We start from the raw sequence: 18827 nt of genomic DNA, 5'->3' as shown, positions 1-18827 counted from the left end.
CCTGCTGCTGCAGTTTTGGCTAGGCCTGCTACTTTTTGTGCTACCATTGACATTTGTTTTGCTTCTCCACATTCTTTTTTTATTGTTAATAATTCCCCACGAATTTCCCCTATATGCGAAATTATTGCCTCTGTGTCCTTCTTACGCTGTTCCTCAGCTTCTTCTTTCTCCTTCTTACGTTGTTTCTCAGCTTCTTCCTTCTCCTTCTTACGTTGTTTCTCATCTTCTTCCTTCTCCTTCTTACGTTGTTCATCAGCTTCTTCTTTCATTGATCGTAGGAAGCTCAGTATTGGGTTTACGTCATCTTTTTGATCCTCGTCAAACATGGGCGATGTAACTCTGGACACCTGGGCGCTAGAGCTCTGACGTGACCGAGCTGGCCTCTGTCTGCACTCGTTCGTTTGACTATAAACTTCTGCTACCGTCTCGACCTGTGTGCCTGTCTCTGTTCCATCCTCCACTTCACTATCATAATCACGGTCGCGACGTTGCTCTAAGATCGCGTCCAAATTACGATTTTCCTCTCTAATTGCATGCAGTGAAAAGTCGCTATTCCTTCACACGCGGACTTCCCACGCAGCGTCTCTCGTCACCCGGGTGGTCCGGTGACAGGCGGGCTCCGCTGATCTGGAAAGGGTTAAGCCGACGGGTGTGAGGAAGTCGAGTGAATGCTTTGCAGACGCCGACATTGTCAAAAGACACGTCCGGAGGGGTCTGAAGTAGCGGCTGGGCTAGAGGTTCCGTTACTTCGCAGAATCTTAGCGAAAACACTTTCTGGCGGGCTACCAGCAAGGCGTGGGAATGACTTGTGTACCCAGGCAGTTGTGGCGGGAAAATTCCCGCGCTTTCTGCAAAATAGTAACTGTGATTTGCTTGCTCAGGGCATAGCTCCGTGACGTAGCAAAATCAGTGCAGAAATTGGCGCCAATAATCTCCATTGGTGGAATGGTAGTGCTCCGGCAATGGAGTGGAATTTTCCTCCGGTTTTCGAGTTGCTGATTGGAATGTTTAACCACGGCCACTGTCGTGGGGGCGGGAATGTTGTGTGTTCGGCCTGTACGGGTGCTCTAGGTAGTCGGCTCTCGTCTCCGGCAATGGAGTGGAATTTTCCGCCGGTTTTCGAGTTGCTTATTGGAACGTTTAACCACGGCCACCGTCGTGGGGGCGGGAATGTTGTGTGTTTGGCCTGTACGGGTGCTCTAGGTAGTCGGCTCTCGCCTTTCGGTCGAGGACGTCGAAGCAACCAGCCATCGCCTCCGGTACGCCAGATCGTGTTCTGGCAGTTAAGAAGACAGTTTGGTAATGTATGTCCGCAGCACCAGCAGATAGGGATTTTCCTAGGTGATAATCAGAGCTCAGCAGAGCGCACCTGTTCGTCTTTTTCTAACTTTGTTCTGTCTTGAGTAGCAGCAATTAATGTTGGGTTAGCTGTGTGTCTCTCTTAAGATTTGAGTGGCAAGAAATTGGCTCCACATACCACTTCGTCATAAACCTCACAAACTAGTTTAGGGACAACTTCACCTTCACAGCGTTTGTTTGAGTATCCAACTTGAGCCAATTTGATGTATTATAAATGTTTCATGTGTTTTTGTTTATTATTTTGTGTTTAGTCTTAATAAATCATATTGTTATTTTGGACAGACTTTCATTCTGTTAATCGGTAGAGCAACCCATCATTTCTCACTACGTTAATGAAACCTTCCTTTATTTAACTTATTTATCAAATTTAATTATTGCAGGTGCCAAACTCTTTTCTACTCCACCTGCAGGGTTGATTACAGTCAGTTCGCTTATATAATTTTTAATCCATGTGCAACAGCAAAAGTCGGAGTTAGAATAGGGGGGGCTTAGAGCATCATTTACATATGTAGATTCTAGAAGAATTTAGTGTTAAATACACTGCTTGCCCCGGCACCTCGCACACTTATCAGGGGTCCCATATCACTCCAACTGCACACCCCCCACACCATTACAGACGCTCCACCAGCTTCAACAGTCCCCTGATGACATGCAGGGACAAGGATTCATGAGGTTGTCTCCATATGCATACACGTCCATCCATTCGATACAATTTGAAACGAGACTCGTCCGACCAGGCAACATATTTCCAGTCATCAACAGTCCAATGTCGGTGTTGACGGGCCCACGTGAAGCGTAACGCTTCGTGTCGTGCAGTCATCAGCAGTACACGAGAAGGCGTTCTCTTCCGACAGCCCATACTGATAATGTTTCGTAGAATGGTACGCACGCTGACATTTCCTGATGGCCCGGCATTGAAATCTGCAGCAATTTGCGGAAGGGTTGCATTTCTGTCACGTTGAACGATTATTTTCAGTCGTTGTTGGTCCTGATCATAATTTGACGAGGATAGGACAGATAGCTGCCCGTGGCGTTATGTTGTTGTTGTTGTTGTTGTGGTCTTCAGTCCTGAGACTGGTTTGATGCAACTCTCCATAATACTCTATCCTGTGCAAGCTGCTTCATCTCCCAGTACGTACTGCAGCCTACATCCTTCTGAATCTGCTTATTGTATTCATCTCTTGGTCTCTCTCTACGATTTTTACCCTCCACGCTGCCCTCCAATACTAAATTTGTGGTCCATTGATGTCTCAGAACGTGTCCTACCAACCGATCCCTTCTTCTAGTCAAGGTGTGCCACAAACTCCTCTTCTCCCCAATTCTATTCAATACCTCCACATTAGTTATGTGATCTACCCATCTAATCTTCAACATTCTTCTGTAGCACCACATTTCGAAAGCTTCTATTCTCTTCTTGTCCAAACTATTTATTGTCCATGTTTCACTTCCATACATGGCTACACTCCATACAAATACTTTCAGAAACGACTTCCTGGCAGTTCAGTCTATAGTCGATGTTAAGAAATTTCTCTTCTTCAGAACGACTTTCCTTGCCATTGCCAGTCAACATTTTATATCCTCTCTACTTCGACCATCATTAGTTATTTTGCCCCCCAAATAGCAAAACTCCTTTACTACTTTAAGTGTCTCATTTCCTAATCTAATTCCCTCAGCATCACCCGAGTTAACTCGACTGCATTCCATTATCCTCGTTTTGCTTTTGTTGATGTTCATCTTATATCCTCCTTTCAAGACATTGTCGATTCCGTTCAACTGCTCTTCCAAATCCTTTGCTGTCTCTGACTGAATTACAATGCCATTGGCAAACCTCAAGTTTTTATTTCTTCTCCCTGGACTTTAATTCCTACTCCAAATTTTTCTGTTGTTTCCTTTACTGCTTGCTCAATATACAGAGCGAACATCGGGGAGAGGCTACACCCCTGTCTCACTCCCTTCTCAACCACTGCTTCCCTTTCATGGCCCTCGACTGCCATCTGGTTTCTGTACAAACTGTAAATAGGCTTTCGCTCACTGTATTTTACCCCTGCCACCTTCAGAATTGGAAAGAGAATATTCCAGTCAACATTGTCAAAAGCTTCCTCTAAGTCTACAAATGCTAGAAACGTATTGCCACACGTGTTCCAACGTTTCTATGGAATCCAAACTGATCTTCCCTATGGGTGGCTTCTAACAGTTTTTCCATTCGTCTGTAAAGAATTCGTGTTAGTAATTTGCAGCAATGAATTATTAAACTGATAGTTCAGTAATTTTCACATCTGTCAACACCTGCTTTGTTTGGGATTTGAATTATTATATTCTTCTTGAAGTCTGAGAGTATTTCGCCTGTCTCATAGATTTTGCTCACCAGATGGTAGAGATTTGTCAGGGCTGGATCTCCCAAGGCTGTCAGTAGTTCTAATGGAATGTTGTCTACTTCCGGGGCCTTGTTTCGACTTAGGTCTTTCAGTGCTCTGTCAAATTCTAGATGCAGTATCATATCTCCCATTTCATAATCATCTACATCCTCTTCCATTTCCATAATATTGCCCTCAAGTACATCGCTCTTTGGAGAGACCCTCTATATACTCCTTCCACCTTTGTGCTTTCCCTTCTTTGCTTAGAATTGGGTTTCCATCTGAGATCTTGATATTCATACAAGTGGTTCTCTTTTCTTCAAAGGTCTCTTTAATTTTCCTGTAAGCAGTATCTATCTTACCCCTAGTGTGACAAGCCTCTACATCCTTACATTTGTCCTCTAGCCATTCCTGCTTCGCCATTCTGCGCTTCCTATTGATCTCATTTGTGAGACGTTTGTATTCCTTTTTGCCTGCTTCAGTTCCTGCATTTTTATATTTTCTCCTTTCATCAATTAAGTTCAATATTTCTTCTGTTACCCAAGGATTTCTACTAGCCCTCGTCTTTTTACCTAGTTGATCCTCTGCTGCGTTCACTACTTCATACCTCAAAGCTACCCATTCTTCTTCTACCGTATTTCCTTCCCCCATTCTTATCAATTGCTTCCTTATTCTCTCTCTGAAACTCTGTACAGCCTCTGGTTTAGTCAGTTTATCCAGGTCCGATCTCCTTATATTGCCACCTTTTCGCAGTTTCTTCAGTTTTAATCTACAGTTCATAACCAATATATTGTGGCCAGAGTCCACATCCGCCCCCGGGAATGTCTTATAATTTAAAACCTTGTGTTGAAATCTCTGTGTTACCATTATATAATCTATCTGAAACCTGTCAGTATCTCCAGGTTTCTTCCATGTATACAACCTTCTTTTATGATTCTTGAAGCAAGTGTTAGCTATGATTAAGTTATGCTCTGTGCAAAATTCTACTAGGCGGCTTCCTCTTTCATTTCTGACGCCCAGTCCATATTCACCTACTATGTTTCCTTCTCTTCCTTTTCCTACTAGCGAATTCGAGACACCCATGACTATTAAATTTTCGTCTCCCTTCACTATCTGAATAATTTCTTTTATCTCATCATACAGTTCTTCAATTTCTTCGTCATCTGCAGAGCTAGTTGGCATATAAACTTGTACTACTGTAGTAGGCGTGGGCTTCGTGTCTATCTTGGCCGCAATAAGGCGTTCACTATGCTTTTTGTAGTAGCTTACCCGCACTCCTATTTTTTTATTCATTATTAAACCTACTCCCGCATTACTCCTATTTGATTTTGTGTTTATAGCCTTGTAGTCACCTGACCAGAAATCTTGTTCCTCCTGCCACCGAACTTCACTAATTCCCACTATATCTAACTTTAACCTGTCCATTTCCGTATTTAAATTTTCTAACCTACCTGCCCGATTAAGGGATCTGACATTCCACGCTCCGATCCGTAGAATGCCAGTTTTCTTTCTTCTGATAACGACGTTGTCTTGAGTAGTCCCCGCCCGGAGATCCGAATGGGGGACTATTTTACCTCCGGAATATTTTACCCAAGAGGATGCCATCATCATTTAACCGTACAGTAAAGCTGCATGCCCTCGGGAAAAATTACGGCCGTCGTTTGCCCTCGCTTTCAGCCGTTCACAGTACCAGCACAGCAAGGCTGTTATGGTTAGTGTTACAAGGCCAGATCAGTCAACCATCTAGACCGTTGCTCCTGCAACTACTGAAAAGGCTGCTGCCCCTCTTCAGGAACCACACGTTTGTCTGGCCTCTCAACAGATAACCCTCCATTGTGGTTGCACCTACGGTGCGGCTATCTGTATCGCTGAGGCACGCAAGCCTCCCCACCAACGGCAAGGTCGATGGTTCATGGGGGGGGGGGGGGGGGGGCGTTATAGTACTTGTATTTTGCCGGTGCTTACCCTGGAACTATCGTCGGCATGCGAGGGCGGCGGCGGCAGCAGCTGCTGCTGGGAGAGGTGGGCGTCGCGGCGTGGGGGCGGCGGCGGCTGGCCGGGCGCCGGAGGCGGCACGGGGACCAGGCTGCCCGGAGGCCGCACCACGCGCAGCGACACGCGGCTCGGCGTTCGCCGCAGCACCTCCAGGGCTTGCTGTAACACGAAAATCAAACTCTTACCATTCATCTGTGTCCCACCGACACAGCCGAAGAAGTCGCGCAATCAACATTTCCTGAAGATATACTACTGTACATTATACACTGAGGTGAAAGATATGCACGTATATGCAAATATGCGTGATGGCCGCACGACGGGAATTGAATGACTTTGGTTGCGGTATCTTACTTTGGGCTAGACGCATTGGACATTCCATTTCGGAAATCGTTAGGGAATTCAATACTCTGCGATCCACAGTGTCAAGAGTGTGCCGAGAATACCAAATTTAAGGCATTGCCTCTCACCACGGACGACGCAATGGCCGACGGCGTTTGCGTAGGGTTGTCAGCGCTAACAAGCGAGCAACAACCTGCGTGAAATAACAGCACAAACCAATGTGGTACGTACGACGAACGTATCCCTTAGGACAGTGCGACGAAATTTGGTGTTAATGGGCTGTGGGCAGTAGACGATTGAAGCGAGTGCCTTTGCTAACAACGCGACATCGCCTTTAGCACCTCTCTTAGGCTTGTGAACATATCGGTTGGGATCTAGGGATTGGAAGGGATGGCCTGGTCAAAAAAAATGGCTCTGAACACTATGCGACTCAACTTCTGAGGTCATCAGTCCCCTAGAACTACTTAAACCTAACTAACCTAAGGACATTACACACATCCATGTCCGAGGCAGGATTCGAACCTGCGACCGTAGCGGTCGCGCGGTTCCAGACTGTAGCACATAGAACCGCTCGGCCACCCCGGCCGGCGATGGCCTGGTCAGATTAGTCCCGATTTCAGTTGGTAAGAGCTGATTGTAGGTTTCGAGTGCGACGCACTCGCTACGAAATCGTGGACCCAAGTTGTCAACAAGGGTCTTTACAGGCTGGTGGTGGCTCCATAATGATGTGGGCCGTGTTTACATGGAATGGACTGGGTCTTCTGGTCTAACTGAACCGATCATTGACTGGAAATGGTTATGTTCGGCTACTTGGAGACCAATTGCAGCCATTAATGGTCTTCGTGTTTCCAAAGAACTATGTCATGTCGCATGGCCACAATTGTTTGCGATTAGTTTGAAGAACATTATGGACAATTCGAGAGAATTATTTGGCAACCCAGATGGCCCGACATGAATCCTATCGAACAATCATGGGACAAGCCAGAATGAGATTTTCACTCTGCAGCGGAGTGTGCGCTGATATGAAACTTCCTGGCAGATTAAAACTGTGTGCCGGACCGAGACTCGAACTCGGAGAGAGCTTCTGTAAAGTTTGGAAGGTAGGAGACAAGGTACTGGTAGAAGTAAAGCTGTGAGGACGCGGCGTGAGTCGTGCTTGGGTAGCTCAGTTGGTAGAGCACTTGCCCTTGAAAGGCAAACGTCCCGAGTTCGAGTCTCGGTCGGGCACACAGTTTTAATCTCCCAGGAAGTTTCATTCATGGGATATAATCGAGAGACCAGTTCGTGTACAAAATCTTGCACCAGCAACACTTTCGCAGTTATGGACGGTTATAGAGGCAGCATGACTCAGTATTTCTGCAAAGGACTTCCAACTGTTTGTTGAGTCCATACCAAATCGACGAGCTGCTGCATTACGCCGGGCAAAAGGAGCTCCGACGCGATATTAGGAGGTATCCCACGACTTTTGTCACCTCATCTAATTAAAGAAGCTGTTACTGTGTTTCTGAGGTATTGCATCTATGGCTGCATCAATGCAAGTGTACTCATGATTCACATTTGCCTTCTGGTGAAACCGCTGTGCCAGTTGCCAAATGGCCGTAAGCTATCTAGAGTCAGCGACATGCCAGATTAAGATATGTCGGGAGGTCGGCACGGCGGAACTACACTCAGCACCAGTGGCGGCTCGTGAGTATACATTCTGTGTGTTCATAAATGTTTAGATTCAGATAAATCTGAGAGTGAGAGTCCCATAGTGCTCTGAGCACAATGGGACTTAACTTCTGAGGTCATCAGTCCCCTAGAACTTAGAACTACTTAAACCTAACTAACCTACGGACATCACACATGTCCATGCCCGAGGCAGGATTCGAACCTGCGACCGTAACGGTCACGCGGTTCCAGACTGTAGCGCCTAGAACCGCTCGGATTCTCCGGCCGGCACACAAACTGTCGTTTGCATAAATGATTAAACTGAAGTAGTAGTGTTTACTGATATGGTCACTTGACTAGAATACAAATGAGGAGCCGAGATCCATAAGAGCCTAAAGCACACTGCCGTCGATACCACATTCAAGTGAATACCAGAGAAACCGGTGAAACAGCTTTTCGTGAATTTTCAAATGTAGGATATGGGCCTACAGCACAGATAAACTCGACTCACCATAAGATCAATAGATTTCAGAAGGATGAATAAATGATACAATCTCACATTAGACGGTGATGTGCTTAAGGCCCTTATGATTCTCAGCGCCTCTAATGGATTACTTTATGATAAAATTCATAATTTAATATACTGTAACCTACTCAGACCCTCACAAAATATGTTTACTGTCAGTACAACTTATACTGACGTACGATCTAATTTTACTATATAGTGAGTGAATTAGCATATCTGAGGAGTGTGCTGTCATCTAGCAGGATTTATGCCGAGCGAACGCGAATAAAAGTCTAGCGCAGTATGCTGCCATCTGCTGGCACCAACGTAAACTTCTAGTTGAGTGGCAAGGGCTACATGTGCACATCGTGAACCATGCACATTGTTTAGCAAATTACGTCACGCGAACAGCGCATGCGCAGAAGCTCCTTAAAACACGACTGTAGGTGTCCTCACCACCCTGTTGCCAAGTTTCACGGAGTCTAGAGGAACAGTAGCACGGTAGATTATGTGCCGTATCTGTCACATTGCAACATCTATGTTACGTTTAACAGCATTCAAAGAAAAATAACCAATAAATTCGCAAGCTGTCGAAAATTATGGAGTTCACATGCTCTTGCGCCCTTACACAGCAGCCGCCACTACCCAGCACAATTTGTGGGGTGAAGTGATGGGGCCGGCCTCTGTGGAAGAGCGGTTCTAGGCGCTTGTCTGGAACCGCGCTGCTTCTACGGTCGCAGGTTCGGATCCTGCCTCGGGCATGGATGTATGTGATGTCCTTAGATTAGTTAGGTTTAAGTAGTTCTAAGTCCAAGGGACTCATGACCTCAGCGTTAAGTCCCATAGTGCTTAGATCCATTTTTTGAAGTGATGATGGGTCGGCTGTCGGATGGTCATACCCAACCGACCGGCCAACAAGAAAAATCGGTCGGTCGTTGGCCAAAACGCCTACAAGCGCCCAGTTTGTTAGACGGTGGGTGCGTGTGTATGGCTCTTAAATGGAGCTACTGAGATGTGACATTATTGCTTTCAAATTTGTCAAAAATGGTTCAAATGGTTCTGAGCACTATGGGACCTTTTTTTAACATCTGGGGTCATCAGTCCCCCTAGAACTTAGAACTACTTAAACCTAACTAACCTAAGGACATCACACACATCCATGCCTGAGGCAGGATTCGAACCTGCGACCGTAGCGGTCACGCGGTTCCAGACTAAAGCGCCTAGAACCGCACGGCCACAACGGCCGGCTCAAATTTGTCATTTTGTATCATTAAAAAAAATGGCAGCTCAGAAAAGGGCGCGAATAATTCGTTCGTTTATTGTGAAAAACTGTAAATTTCGCTTGGAACTTTTCGTAGGATGATGATTTATGAGTTTTGTAAAGCCCTAACTCAACAGTAACGCCTCGCACAACTTCGTTCAGCTGTCAGTAATCGATCACCTTCAGAGGAGACAGTTCAAAATACTGGTTTGCAGAAATTCGTCGTGACCGTCCTTCCGTCAGCGATGAATTTCGTGAAGGCCACCAAAATCAGTTTGTCCAAAAAAGACATGGATGCTACTCACAAAAGATCGAAGACTTAGCGCGACATGGAGGCATGTTTAGGCGTATCTAATTCTGCACTACATTCGATTCTGCACGAACATTTAGCTGTGAAATAGATCTGCTCCCGATGGATTCCACAGAATCTCGCTGAACCTCAGAAGCAGTCCCATGTCGGCTGGTGTAAGAAAATGCTCTAAAATTTAGACCGAAAAGATGCAAAGTCTGTATACTGTACAACATCGTGGTAGGGGGCGCAACCTGTACGTGAGCGTACAAGCCGGGAACTAAGCAGCAGTTAACTGTTTGGGTGGTCCATGACGAACCAAAATCAAGAAAAGTGGTTCGTTCGAGAAGCACTATCAAGAAAATGATTGGTTGTTTCTTCCGTTACACTGGACTGTTGTTTGAGAGGATCGAAGAACAATTAATGTAGAACAGCAGTTTACAGTTTCTTTGCCACAAGTCATCGATCGGATCATGTAAAACAACCGAAAACGTCGCATCATTCCTTATCATGGCGATGGCATTTGTCACACAGCACGTCAAACAACTCAAGATCTAATTAATATTTCCTTACTTGAATTCACCTGATTTATTGCCTAACGGACTTCCCTTTGTACCTTTATGTCAAACCAAGAAATTATACAAACAAAAGTTTATATCAGACGTGATTTATTGGATTTGTGACTAAAATGGAAGGTAATTACTTTTGAGTTATCTTTCCACTATGTCTTACAACTTTTGTTTGGCCGATGATACATCATTTTTTATGTAGGTACATAACTTTTATTTAATTTGCACTCTATTATTTGTATCCTAATGGATAAGATTAATAAATGGCGCCCCGATTTATACGTACAAGATTTAACTTAGTGATTTCTAAAGAGTTCTGATATTAAGAAGGCTATTTACGCACACCGCGAAAATGTACTTAATTCATTAAATAATAAATTACAGACTACTGATATATTTCGTGACCAGTTAAAGCCATTAGACTGGGCACATCACAATATCCTTGTAAATAAAATTACACTTCTTGAGAATTTTAGTAACCTTTCAGTACTAAATTTGCAGGTGCCAAGTTTACTTTGTTTATAGATGATTCAAACATTGAAATAAACAGCAAATCAAATACAGTTTTAGAAAGAGGTGGTGGTGGTGGTTAGCGTTTAACGTCCCGTCGACAACGAGGTCATTAGAGACGGAGCGCAAGCTCGGGTTAGGGAAGGATTGGGAAGGAAATCGGCCGTGCCCTTTCAAAGGAACCATCCCGGCATTTGCCTGAAGCGATTTAGGGAAATCACGGAAAACCTAAACCAGGATGGCCGGAGACGGGATTGAACCGTCGTCCTCCCGAATGCGAGTCCAGTGTGCTAACCACTGCGCCACCTCGCTCGGTTTTTAGAAAGACCGGTTAATGAAATTTACATGGGCGTTAATAAACGGTTCCTAGCCAGTTGTTTGTCACTAAACTTTGCAAAGAGACACTATACGAGTTCAGAATTTTTAAGCGGTTTGCTCCTCAGTACATGTGTAAAATATCACGCAAGCAGATACAAGAAATTTGCAGTGTTCAGTTCTCAGTATTGCAACTTGATAATAAATTAAGCTGGAAGGAGCATACCACAGAATTGCTAAAGCACCTAAACATATCTTTATTTGCAACGCGTATGTTGTCAGGCATGGGTGATATGAAAATAAAAAAGCTTGCATACTTCGCTTACTTTTATTCCATATTATCATATGGTACCTTTTTTGCTTTGCGTAACTCATCAAGTGAAACTAAGATTTTCCAAGTCCAAAAGCGTATAACATGAATTATTTATGATGTAAACTAAAGAAGAAACTGGGGATATTAACTACAGCTTCCCACATATTTATTTCTTAATGGAAATTGTCGTAAATACTATATCTCTTTTTCAAATCAAAGCGGAGCTCATGAAACCAGTGCTAGAAACAAGAATGAACATCATACGGATTTAAACTTACTTTATTTGGTTCACAAAAATGTCCATCATTCAGGGACACACATTTAATAACTTACCAAGAGCTGTAGAAAAGTTAACCACTAGTAAAATTCAGTTTAAGAGCAGCCTAAAGATTTGATGGCGGCCAACTTCTTCTACTACACTGACGAATTTATTAGCGGAACCGACTGATGCGTATACAGGGTGCTCCGAGAGGTATGGTCAATATTCAGGGATATGACAGGGACGATCATTGGAAGTAAAGAAATGCACACCTTAAGAGCTATGAGCATTTCTTCATCTTCGATACTGTAAAACAAATCTCTTCTACTGCAAGCTCTTTGGTCTCCATGTTTTGGGAGGACATAGTACAGACCAGACAAAAAAAGAGTTTATTTATGTGGGCTGTAAAATGCATACTGGTACCCTAGGCGTTATGGGCTCTTGTGTAGCAGAAGAGATGTGTTTCACAGTTGCAAAGATGAAAAAGTGCTTATAGCTCTTAATGTATGTTTACTAAACATTTTTTCCTTGTTTTGGTTTATACTGCCACCTCCCTAAATATGGGAAGCAAACAGTGAAAGAGATTTGTTTCACAGTATCGAAGATGAAGGAGTGGTCATAGCTCAAAGTATAAATTTTAGATCCCATGTTTACTACACTATTCTTCTAATGATCCTTCCTGTCCTGTCCTTGAATATTGACAGTTTCTCCTGAGACACGCTATATGTCGTAGACAATATCAAATAATTTAACTGTTTCTTAAAATCTGAGTTCTGCACATCTTCTGGGTAGTAACGTGATTAAGTTAAATAAGTGCTGTAAACTGATCTTCCCCATGATGATGCAGGGCTACAATGGCTTAAGAATTATCATATGAAAATGAAGGTGCACGACATGTAGCATACGTTTACATGTTCTGTGACAAGTTTGTCATAAACCTATTATATGAAAATATATTTTAAGATTTTTTTAACTTATTCCATATCTATGAGGACCATTTCACTTAGGATTCGTGGCAGGGTCACTGACATACCTTTTCTTTATTAAGTACCGTAACAGAAAAAAAATTAAAACACCCATTGAGAGTTCTCCATTCTTACTTTATTGTAGAAGCAACACACATGAGGTACATTGAATAGTTAAATTTACAGATCGATAGCTCAGGAAGTTCTAATGGACCAGGCATCGGCCTATGCTAAAGCACCCACATTAGTACACTGTGTACCTTCCATGGGTGGCAATGCATGCACTGACATTGGCATGCAGTCGATCATAAAGGCGACGAATACAGTCTTGGGATTCATTATTCCGCATGTGTTTTAATTGTTCGTGTAGATCTGTAAGAGCTGTAGGTGGTCGCATGAGTCACTTGTTGTTGCATCATGTCCCACACGCGCTCGAATAGAGTCGAGTCCAGCGATTGTGCAGCTCAGGGAACCTGCTGCACGTTTTGCAGAGCACGTTGAGAATCAAGAGCAGCGCATGGGCGAGCATTATCCTGTTGGAATAGCACATCAGCTTTATATTGCAAGAATCACAGAAGAACTGGTCGAACAACATTCTGTAGGTATCAAGTGCTGGTGAGGTTCCCTCCACGAACATCAAAAGTGCTGTAGATTACGCCATTCTATCCTCTAGGTAATCCTCTGACAGCACCCGTCGAGATGTGGACGTCGTTGCTGTAGCATGAGTGAAAGATGGGCTGGACAGCTTGAGGTGCACATGCCCATGATCCTAGTGCTACTAAAAGGTTCGCAACATTTGATGTTGACACTACCTGGGTCACATTTGCTCTCATATGTGCTGTGGAAGACATCGATCTGCCACTTCTGGCCTCAAATATGTTGGTCACAGTGCGCGTCTATTTTGTGTAGACGCCAAGAACCTCGCCTACAAGTGTGAGAATGCTCGCGTGTCCACTGTTGTTAACACTGCCTCACAATTGACATGGCACACCCAACTTGCGTGGCCATTCTCCGAAGCGACTATCCCACCACTTGAAAGGCCACAATTTGACCACTGTCACACTCGCTAAGTTGGCTGCAGGAAGCAGTAGTTTGCCTCCATGGCAATGTGCCCGCTTGCACTAGAAGTCTGCACCACACTGAGCCTTGTGACTATGCTCATTCCGTTTTAAAGGGGTGGACACAGATGGTGCTCTGGTAGCTATGCCACTAGACCATCTGCTGGTGGATTATGTTGAAAGCTGTAGTGTGAGGAGGGCTATGCGAGAGGCGTTCAATGAATTCGAAAGTAAAGTTCTATGTACTGACATGGCAAAAAATCCTAAGAAATTTTGGTCTTACGTCAAAGCGGTAGGTGGATCAAAACAAAATGTCCAGACACTGTGACCAAAATGGTACTGAAACAGAGGATGACAGACTAAAGGCCGAAATACCAAATGTCTTTTTCCAAAGCTGTTTCACAGAGGAAGACCGCACTGTAGTTCCTTCTCTAGATTGTCGCACAGATGACAAAATGGTAGATATCGAAATAGATGACAGAGGGATAGAGAGACAATTAAAATCGCTCAAAAGAGGAAAGGCCGCTGGACCTGATGGGATACCAGTTCGATTTTACACAGAGTACGCGAAGGAACTTGCCCCCCTTCTTGCAGCGGTGTATCGTAGGTCTCTAGAAGAGCGTAGCGTTCCAAAGGATTGGAAAAGGGCACAGGTCATCCCCGTTTTCAAGAAGGGACCTCGAACAGATGTGCAGAACTATAGTCCTATATCTCTAACGTCGACCAGTTGTAGAATTTTGGAACACGTATTATGTACGACAATAATGACTTTTCTGGAGACTAGAAATCTACTCTGTAGGAATCAGCATGGGTTTCGAAAAAGACGATTTTGTGAAACCCAGCTCGCGCTATTCGTCCACGAGACTCAGAGGGCCATAGACACCGGTTCCCAGGTAGATGCTGTGTTTCTTGACTTCCGCAAGGCGTTTGATATAGTTCCCCACAGTCCTTTAATGAACAAAGTAAGAGCATGTGGACTATCAGATCAATTGTGTGATTGGACTGAAGAGTTCCTAGATAAGAGAACGCAGCATGTCATTCTCAATGGAGAGAAGTCTCCCGAAGTAAGAGTGATTTCAGGTGTGCCGCAGGGGAGTGTCTTAGGATCGTTGCAATTCACATTATATATAAATGACCTTGTGGATAACATTGGAAGTTCACTGAGGCTTTTTGCGGATGATGCTGTAGTATATCGAGAGGTTGTAACAATGGAAAATTGTACTGAAATACGGGAGGATCTGCAACAAATTGACGCACGGTGCAGAGAATGGCAATTGAATCTCAATGTAGACAGGTGTAATGTGCTGCGAATACATAGAAAGATAGATCCCTTATCATTTAGCTACAAAATAGCAGGTCAGCAACTGGAAGCAGTTAATTCCATAAATTATCTGGGAGTAGGCATTAGGAGTGATTTAAAATGGAATGATCATATAATGTTGATCGTCGGTAAAGCAGATGCCAGACTGAGATTCATTGGAAGAATTGATAGATAATCTCCAGTGGAAGACTTTGCAGGAGAGACGCTCAGTAGCTCGGTACGGGCTTTTGTTGAAGTTTCGAGAACATACCTTCACCGGGGTCAAGCAGTATATTGCTCCCTCCTACGTATATTTCGCGAAGTGACCATGAGGACAAAATCAGAGAGATTAGAGCCCACACAGAGGCATACCGACAATCTTTCTTTCCACGAACAATACGAGACTGGAACAGAAGGGAGAACCGATATAGGTACACAAAGTACCATCCGCCACACACCGTCAGTTGGCTTGCGGAGTATGGATGTAGATGTAGTAAGTAATACAACACATTTTTTCTGTCAGTTTCCGTTGAAAAAATGCTGAATTTTTTATGGAACATCACGGAAAATTCCTACTTCAGCCCTTATAGCTTTATGAAGTTCCTACAGGTGGTGGCGCTATACATAGTCTTTAAAATGGTGTATGTAATGGAGGTGCGCTGCAAGCAGAGAGCTGTCACTGATTTTCTTTGGCGTAAAACCAGAGCATCGCATAAATTGATAGGTGCTTGCAGAATGTCTACGAAGACCTGGTAGTACACAAAAGCATGGTGAGTCGTTGGGCGATGTGTCATCATCACAGCAACAAGACGACAAACCTGTCCAGTCTCCCACGTGATGGCCAGCCACACACAGCTGTGACTCGTACAAGGTGCTCAACAGATGACAAATACCCCACTGCACAACTGGATGTTGTTGGTAGTGGTGACACGCTCATCCACCAGATGAGGTGCTCAAAGGTGTGTGATCGTTGGGTTCCTCACTGCCTAACAGAAGAACATGAAGAACAACGAAGAAGCATTTATGCAGAAGTGCTTGCGCGTTACGAGGCTGATCGTGACACCTTTTGGCGAACATTGTCATAGGCAATGAGATATGAGTTTGTCACTTCGAATTGGAGACGAAACGGCAATTCATGGAGCGGCGCCACACCACCTCTCCTCCGAAGAGAATGTTCACAGCGACACCCTCAGCTGGTAAGTCGAGACGAGCTCACAAAACTCCATTTGACTGTTGTACCTCATCCACCCTACAGCCCGGATGTGGCAGCTTCCGACTTCCACCCGTTTGGTCCAAAGAACCAGGAAGCAGTACGTGGATGACGAGAAGGTTATTGATGCAGCAAGACGTTGGCTCAGACATCGACCAGTAGAGTGGTACCATACTGGCATACATACACTTCCAGTATAGTGCGACAAAGCCCGTTCCCACGCAGTAAGGTTCATGTTCTCTGCAAGTCTGTAAGATGCGCATCGCTGCCGGCTAACAGGGTGAGATGCCGGCTACATCCCACTTTAACCTCCCACACGGTTTTTGATTCGGCGTGGAAGCTAGCTGGCTGGCTTGACTCCGTGAACAGCAGGGCGCGCCATCTGGCCGAACTGGAATCTTTCTCAAACGATTGTAAAAAAAATGAAAATATACCGAAAAAATTTGATTCTCGTACCTCTTATAACTTCATTTGTCAGCTTCACGGTGAATAACCTATCATTTCGTTAAGAGTGATTTTATTGTGATATTTTAGGATTAAGTAAACTACCGGAAGAATTTCGGAAAACTTGCAGTTAAAATTAGAGGCTGCTATGATTTGCGTTTGGTGGATGTTACGTTATATGTAGCTAATATATTGAATTTTTCTTTAAGCTTCGAAGGATATTGTTATTTATTACCAGTCTCGAGAAAATGGATCGTACAAAAATCACTTCGTCTCGAACTCGCGAGCCAGCGAAAAAGCCACAATGAAATATACATAAAATTCCTTCTATCTCGTCAACGGTTTCAGATATTTAAACAAGATTTTGACAAACGATGGCACGAAAAGAAGATGGTATTTCGCCATATAATTAATATTCTAGACTCCCATATATATACCACGATATGCCAGCGGCTACAGATTTTTTCAATGAAATGATGTAATATTTAAGAGCCATCGATAGCTGGTGAAACGAAAATTACTCTGGTTTTGGAACAACATATGTCAGGCAATTTCTCTTTATTTTTGTACCGAAAATGGGCATTTTCGAAAACTATTGACCTGACTTTTCATTAGTTGCTGTTTTATAATTCTTTCGCATTTTCACTGCATTAGAATGTTATTGACATGAATATTTACAAACTCTGCTGCATGAGTTGTGAATGTGCCAACAAGAAACTTAACGTGTTGTTCAAAACTCGACACTGATAGCGTCTGTCTGAACAAAATTAACCCAACTGCTCCGGACGTGTTAACGCGCGCGCCTTTGTATCTGCCGCTGTGTGCTCTGAACTTGTTTCGCATGCCACCAGTCGTACCTGGTACTCTGAACGTGTCTACGCGTAGACATGTTCAGAGTACCAGGTGGGACTGGTGGCGCGCGAAACAAGTTCAGAGCACACAGCGACAGGTACAAAGGCGAGCGCGTTAACACGTCCAGACAAGTTAAAGGGAATGAAAAGTCTGGCGAAAAGAAATCGATACTTTTGTTGAAACTGTAACGGAATCCTGTACCCCAGTGTGTGTTTAATAATGAATGATGTGGATTGACATTGGCCACAGAATTTCATTTCTGTATCTCAATGATCTGAGAAATTTGAATACATTTAAATTTGCAAACTCCAGTCAGCTACCTATCAAGGTGTAAACAGATTAGCAATATCTTTGACAAACTAATAGATGTTTGTGGTCAAAAAGTACAATTCTTCATTCCGTATTGAGATAGGAAAGAAAAGATGACATGCTACGCGGTGTTAATTGTTCCCATATTGAGGTATAGAAATAAAATCTGTTGCTCAGTTTCAGTCCATATCATTCGTTATCAAAAGCGCACTGAGGTATACCATTTAGTCGAAATTTCAACAGTAGTAGCGATTTATTTTCCTCAGACCTATCATCACCTTTATTTTTCTTCAGGGAATCGTTATCAGAGACGAGTTTTGAATAATACGCAAGGCTCCTTGTTGCCACATTAATCGGTTTCAAATTACAGCTGAGTTTATAAATATTCATTTCACTACGATTCTAATGCAGTTGAAATTGCGACAGAATCATAAAACAGCAATTGATGTAAATATATGTCAATAGTTTATGAAATAACCATTCCTGGTATAAAAACAATCTAACTTCTTTGGACAGATGACTCCACAGCCACACAGCAAGACGTAATGATAAGCAGTTCATCATGAAGCTGTCGAATAGATCTATAAGATGTGAAAGATTTTTTTTTACCTTATAGTTTTTTTAGAATCGTTTGATAAGGATCGCAGGTCGGCCAACGGGCGTGTGAAGTTCTCTTTGGTCTCGCGGGTTGAATGGCGTTGTCAAAGATAGCCCACCCTGTAGGCTGTGACGTCAGTCGCCAAGCAGGACCCTTAATCGGTCAGCGCAGGTAGCATATAGGGAACCCGACTGGGTCTCACAAAAGCTATAGCACCGCACCTATCACGGGAAACATCATCCCCGCTCAGGCTGCGGAGAGGCACGCATAGCCTCTGTCGCTGTTGCTACTCGAGATGTCGGGAAGCGGAAGGGGAAGCAAAGCTGCTGCCTTGGCGGAGTTGCTGCTCACGCTAGCAGGAACATCCGGCAAG

General features: G+C 43.9%; 1 protein-coding gene and 1 non-coding gene across 2 annotated transcripts in view; one reads left to right on the top strand and one right to left on the bottom strand.

The window, feature by feature from the left end:
* The window catches only part of LOC126427947 (tyrosine-protein phosphatase non-receptor type 13-like), a 723279-nt gene that overhangs the window by 28026 nt on the left and 676426 nt on the right, over window positions 1-18827 (bottom strand). The window contains exon 5 of the mRNA XM_050089870.1: window positions 5679-5867. Coding sequence (XP_049945827.1) covers window positions 5679-5867 — 189 coding nt within the window. The remainder of the gene's footprint in view (window positions 1-5678; window positions 5868-18827) is intronic.
* Window positions 7202-7274, top strand: Trnas-uga (transfer RNA serine (anticodon UGA)). Its single transcript has one exon. It is a non-coding gene; the product is annotated as a tRNA-Ser (tRNA).

Source organism: Schistocerca serialis, chromosome 1, assembly GCF_023864345.2.
Source record: "Schistocerca serialis cubense isolate TAMUIC-IGC-003099 chromosome 1, iqSchSeri2.2, whole genome shotgun sequence".
Lineage (NCBI taxonomy): Eukaryota > Metazoa > Arthropoda > Insecta > Orthoptera > Acrididae > Schistocerca > Schistocerca serialis.
This window is presented reverse-complemented; position numbering and strand designations above follow the sequence as displayed.